Source organism: Gasterosteus aculeatus, chromosome 1 (genome assembly GCF_964276395.1).
Source record: "Gasterosteus aculeatus chromosome 1, fGasAcu3.hap1.1, whole genome shotgun sequence".
In the NCBI taxonomy this organism is placed as follows: Eukaryota; Metazoa; Chordata; class Actinopteri; order Perciformes; family Gasterosteidae; genus Gasterosteus; species Gasterosteus aculeatus.
In genome coordinates this window covers 10001657-10008123 of record NC_135688.1, presented here as the reverse complement: position 1 = coordinate 10008123, position 6467 = coordinate 10001657, and the positions used below count along the sequence as shown (strand labels likewise).

The window sequence follows — 6467 nt, the reverse complement described above, 5'->3', positions numbered from 1 at the left end:
GCACTGTGAGCCAGACCTCCTCATACATACACGCGTCTTCCCCCTTTTGTGCCTTTCACCATCCCTCCTCCCCCCCCGCACGGTCTGCTGATATTTCTACTCTGGCTGTCATCGCAGACACAGCCAGCCAAACAAACAGCCGTAGCTCTTCTACGGGCTGGTAACCATTTATTCTTTGTGATCTTCCAGAGTACCATGTGGGATTACAGAGGTTTGGCTGCATGTCAGCATCTCTGAAGACTCACCCATGCAGATCTTCCTTTAACGCGCCTGGACCGAATGCCGCCGAACTACAAGCAGCTGTGGAATGTGCCAAAAACTCCTGAATCCACTGGACAGCTTGGTTTTTGCCCTCGAGACACACATCTTACCAAAAACTACAGGTACGGTCGAATTAAACTAGACTGTTTTTAAAAACGCCAAGAGTAAAAGCGTAAAAAATGTGAGATATTTTTTAATGTTGTCCAAGTAGGGTGCTTTTGGTTAAATGAGTTTGAAAACTCCCTTTCCCCTTCCTGGCTGGTATTATGTTGTGGACTGTTGTTCAGCGGGAAGATGGTAATCTCAAGGATGTTTGAGTCAGTGTAGCAGAAATAATTAGTCTAGAAATGGTTATTCCCTGCAGGGTTGAATGTTTTATGCGGGTCTCACGCTTCAGCCTAGAAAACAACAAGACAAGAAGAAACCGTTTAAAAAATAATAGATATAAATGGGACAGGTGAACTGTTAAACCTTTGAAATGGATGTGGAATTTGGATAGTAAGCCATAAAACATAAAAGAAATCATACTGTTCCGTTTTGTTTGGAAAAAAAAATGATTTGCCACTCAGCATATTCCCCCTCTCGAGAGAAGAGGTTGAAGTTTTGCCCCTTTGAAATCGTCCTTAGTATCGAGGTTGCGTAATAATGACCAAGCTTAGTTCAGTTTAGAGTATTAACAAACACACAGTTGGCTCAGATGGATGAAAGAACGGCCTGAGGCTTGGACCAGCTGTGTGAAGTAAGCTTACATTAGGATTATGTCAGGAAATAAAACAGACACAATCTTTTACAAGCAAAACGAACACCAAAATATGACGTCATTTAGATCAGAGGGAAAGGAGAAAAAAAACATATTGATGGAAAAAGAATATTTCATGGCCCATTATTAGTAAGAGGGGCATACGCGTGCACCACGAGTGATGACTAAACAGCCGTCTACATTATTTATCAGCAAAACTTTCCCAGTCGATCATGTTCCCCAACCAACATCATTTTAAAATGTCATGAATAATCGCTGAAACCCCCCTCCCCTCCTATTTCCACACGCACGCACATGCACCTAAATACTCACTCAGTATACTCAGTATTTAGGTCAGCCTCACCCCTTGCAACCACATTGTGTTTGTAGGAAATGTTCGAAGGGCTCTTTATAAAGGAGAGATTTCTGACTTTGTTATTGCCAATTTCAGTTGTGTGCCTTTTCAGCACCAGTGACATTTTAAACCGGAAGCCACCAAGACCAACATGTAGTATGTGTCTGGCACAAACCACACAATGAACTAAAGTGATGATGAACTATGAACTAAAGTGATGAATACGAATGAAATGATTTAATGTATCCAGAATAAACATTTAAAGGCCTCTTGTCAATGGGGAGATAGTTAACTACCCAGTTCTACTTTTGTATGTTAAATACTGAACTACAAGTCTAAGACTACCTGCAAATTAGCAATAACCGGTTGGATCTGACGGTTTTATTTTTCCTGTCGCACCGAGCTGAAGTTGTTAAGCACTGATTGCAATAAAAGGCAAATACTCAATCAGCAAGTTCAAACTGTGTTGCCTCCACATAGATTTCGACCATGCATGGGAATAAATGGAACAATTCATAGAGATTTTAATAAAAAGGCACATTAAACGATGTGATCTTCTGGGTTGGGAGCAGAGATTTCAGTTTCCTCAATTTTTTTCATTTTCCGTAGAAAGAAACTAAAAACTGAATATTTGGAAAAGCTATCCATGACATATGTTGTCCGTACTAAGCAGCTGAAGCAGTGAGGAGGGGATTTTAGATATCTATCGATTTGTACTTGCCAACTGTTATCGGCAGGGTGCATGACTAAGCCGGCATCTTCCAGGCTTCAAATTCAGAAACATCACAGCACCACCAAATGATTTGATTTGTTGAACCACAAAATAGCATGAGGAATACAACATATCCAGGCTGTACTAAGCCTTCAATGGTTTAGAAGTGAGCTTGTGTTTCTTCAATCAAATTGACAAACTGCTAAACTGTTTTTTTTTTGTTTTTTTTTACAGTTGAATTTCTAACCAGAAAAGGGAAAGAAAATTATTGGAGCAATGAACGTCACACCAACAGCTGTAAGCACAAACACAACATTGTGTGTTAATATTGGGGAAAGCGCCATCAGTGACTTGCTGATGTCCGTGTACATCCTGGCTTTCATTTTTGGGCTGATCTTCAACGTGCTGACCCATGGCCCCATTTGCCAACAAGTGCGGCGGCAAAATGTTCTGGGAATCTTCCTGCTCAACCTGTCCCTCTCCGACCTGCTTTTCCTCTTCACCATGCCCCTTTGGATCAATTACTACCGAGAGGACCACCATTGGAGGCTAGGTCCTCAGTCCTGCAGTGTAGCAGGCTTCTTCTACTACACCAACATGTACATCAGCATCTACCTGCTCTGCTGCATCTCCGTGGACCGCTGCCTGGTGGTCACCTACCCGCTCCGCTCCAAGACCCACAGGACGTCCCGCTACGCCTGGGCTCAGTGTGCCACGGTGTACGTTGTGGTGATAGTGCTGCACATCATTGTACTGTATTATGACAATCTCACCGACGCCCATGACGAGGTCAACAACAACGACCGCTGTTATGAGACCTACCCCATGAAGAGTCCCGTGCCCTTGTTCAACCTGCTCAGGGTGGGCGTCGGCTTCCTGGTACCCCTACTGGTGCTGACGGTGAGCTACTGGCGAGTGCTGGCCACCGTGGACCAGAGTCCCGGCCTGAGCGCCCAGGCGAAGAAGAAGGTCCGCCTGCTGTCGTTTGGGGTGATTGGGATCTTCTCCATCTGCTTCGCTCCGTATCACATTTTCCTGCTCATCCGCTCGCTAGTCTTCTACAACAGCAATGATGTTGAAAAACCTGAAGGAAGTTACTGCCAGTTTGAACAGAATGTGCACTTTTCGTTCTCCTGTACTCTGGCGCTGTCCAGTCTGAACTGTGTGGTGGACCCAGTGCTGTATGTGTTAGTCAGTAACGGAGTCCAGGAGGAGGTCAAACTGTGTTGTAGAAGGCAAAGAAAGACGCATACTTCGAACTCTACTTTAACTAAATATGGCAGAGGACAGCCTAATGCCAACTTAATTTGAAACTGAAGCAATGTGCGTGAATACGTGCACTTTTGCATTTGTATTCAGTGTGTGTATATGTGTGTGTATTTGGATGTAAAGTGAGTATGTAACAGGAATATTAACATCCCATAACCACCTCTTCATCAGACGCTTTTTTCCTCCCTCATATCTTGCAGAGGAAAGAGTGGGTTGTTGAATAAAACACGTCTCAGAGCTCTTTAATTGGATTGTATTCCCCAGTTCTTTTCTTCAAAGAATTCTGTAGTGGCGGCCACTTCTGCTTTCTGGCAACGCTGCTGGAATTGAAGAGCACTTGTGTTCCAATCTATACAAGGAGGTTGTGATTGTGATTGTGCGACTCTGGTATATCTCAAATTAACCCTAAAGCATGCAAAAAAACCCCACATATTAGCGTAAGCGTGTGTCTGTATCGTCAAACATTTAGTGAAATGTGAATATAAAATCAAAGAAATCCAAGGTTCATAAATAAAATGGGTGATGAACAATCGGCAGTTGGCCTTTTATTCATTTCGAAAATGAAATTGCGTGTAAGTCAGTGTGAAGTTGCTAAAGGAAGCAATTTCAAATGTTTGAAAAGGTAAAGAAGGTTAAAAAAAAAGCTGAAAAGAGCAGGTCGATGGAGAATATCAAGACTCTTATTGCTTTGTTTAATAATGTGTCCATTTTAGTGTATCGTAGTTTATAATCAAAACATCAAATGGGCACTCGACAAATAACTATATGATCTCAAGTGTGATGAGGTTTGTAACATGTTCTCTTCCGTTAAAAGTCTCTACTGCAGACTTGTCTTTCTGTATATGGAGACAGGACACTCCTGTACTACTAAAATGTTTTATCTTAAAACAATATGTTGTTGGTGAAAATGTAACTGCTGCCTGGTTTATGGTGAGCGGTAATGTTTTTCTTGAAACGATATGGTTTGAAATTTATTTGAAATAATGAACATTTTATTCAAACGTTCCCTTATTGTGTTGGTAGAAAAGTAATGAGGGTGGTTTTTTTTTTTGTCACTAACGGTTGCCGGTTGGAAAATACATGAAGGACAGTGGTTGTAATTTTCTCCACAGATCTATTAAAAGGTCTAAGCGACATGCAAAATGTAATTATTCTTTTTTAATTTTTCCCTCGGCAGTAAGCAATCACTTATTGCTAATTAGTTAAAATGTGCCGAATTGCTGCTTTCCTGCTGCTCGACGGGCTGTTAAGTGCTTTCATTTTCTCTCTAATGAAAGTTTCAATGATCAGAGTCAATTTGTCCAAATCCAAATGCCGTTCTGAACAACAAACCCAAAGGTTTATTAGAAGTATTCATTTTCTGCTCAAGAATTAAAAATGAATATTTTCTGTCAAAATGTGTAAATATTGGTAATAGTAAAGTATGTAAAAATAATTTATCAAAACGTCATAGCATAGAGTCAAAATAAGTCAAAAATTTCGTACAGTATAGTACATCAACAAATTAATGAAAAAGTCATTATATGGGTAGCATGATGAAAAAGTCACAGAAAATAATAATTTGTAGCATAATCCATAAAGGAAGCATGTCAAAAAAGCTATCAAAAAGTCAAGGTGTCAACGCACAATCTCTACTGATACCTGTCTTGTCATTGCGACCTCTGTCTTGCATTTTTTAATTGTAGTGTCTTAAATCAACACAACCATTATTGCGCCACCCACCGGCATTGGAAAATATTGAGTACTTTATTTAATAATGTTTTTTGGGACAGACTCTGTGAAATTGGAAATTTTCTGGCAGTAATTTGACAATCTACCACGGCACAGTGGTTAAAAATCCCTGGTATAGTAGGTTGCCACAGTCAATAGTAAAGTTGTAAGATGCTATGGCCAAAGAAGTCATAGAATAGAATGTTGCAAGAAGTCATAAAAAAGTTATGGTGTAACAAGTTGAAAAGGGTATGAATAAAAGTGATGAGAATCATATCGATGGAAAGTTACAGTATGTAGCTGGTGGGAAAATGTATAAACAATCGTCAAAAAATCTCTGCTAAAAACGTACTAAAAACTCAGTAAAGTATGTCAAAAAAAGTCATAGTATAGCATAATTAGAGTATATACGTACCATAGTATTTTTTTAAAGTCATAAAATAGCCACGTAGTAAAAGCCATAAAAAACTAAAATCTTAACATTTTGGAAAAGGTGTAGATGTATTTAGTAGTCATGGCATAACATGCTAAAAAAGGAAAGAAAATGTGTTTTCAGATTAAATCCACTATTACTACACCAAAATCAACAGTAAATAAATGACTTCTGCCCAAATCTGTAAAAACATCTTGTATAGACCCCGAGAGGGATGTCGGTAGAGCTCTTAATAGGACAACTGACACTTCATACCAGATAAACATTTCAAAGTTATTATTTGCGAAACCTTTCCAGAGCCTAGAAAAGAAGTCTGTGGGAGGCTCAGTAGGAGAAACACTCTGCTCCTCTAACAGATTTATACACAATTAAATCTGCATCAACAGTCCTGGTGAGTTTTGGAGTGTTTTAAAAATATGTTTACCTTCTGTATCTTTAAGAACTTGTTAGTAATTAATAATCAGATGTAAATCAGAATCAGAAAAGCTAATTGTGTCTGTGCCTTTTTACAGGGCCTTTCAAAGTGGGGCTTAACACAGTCTCCTTGTTCTCTTAGAGCGAAAAACAAGGCAGCCAAGCCACACAGCAAAATAATTTGATCGTTAAAAGGTGACAGGTGGCCTCGGCAGCATCAGACGGGGTGCTGGGGGTTATTGGCTCGCACTAACCTTCCGCCCAACAGGCTTACAAATGGCGTTTTAGCCTTTTTGAGTGGACCGGTTGGTTTTGTTGAAAAATCTGCTCTGCACTATTATTCATTTCTTGGTGATGATTACTACACTTCCAAGTAACAGCAGATTAAAATGTGTCATGCATTCATCATGAGCAGCAATAATTGGGAATCATTAGCAGCAATACAACTGAAAGATGTGAACTAAGGGGAACCCGATTAATGACACTTCTATGCAATTTACATCACAAAAGTCAGATCTCCTTTGACTCCTTGACTTGACTTGATAGGAATTGAAAAAGAAAGACAGCATAGAGA

The 6467-nt window shown here is 39.9% G+C and overlaps 1 protein-coding gene across 1 annotated transcript; it reads left to right on the top strand.

Moving 5' to 3' along the window:
• Positions 1–3872, top strand: gpr184 (G protein-coupled receptor 184). Its single transcript, XM_040192032.2, has 2 exons — positions 1–383; positions 2302–3872. The coding sequence occupies exon 2, from the start codon at positions 2344–2346 to the stop codon at positions 3376–3378; it is 1035 nt and encodes a 344-aa protein (XP_040047966.2). The 5' UTR covers positions 1–383; positions 2302–2343; the 3' UTR covers positions 3379–3872.
• The last annotated feature ends 2595 nt before the right edge of the window (positions 3873–6467 follow it).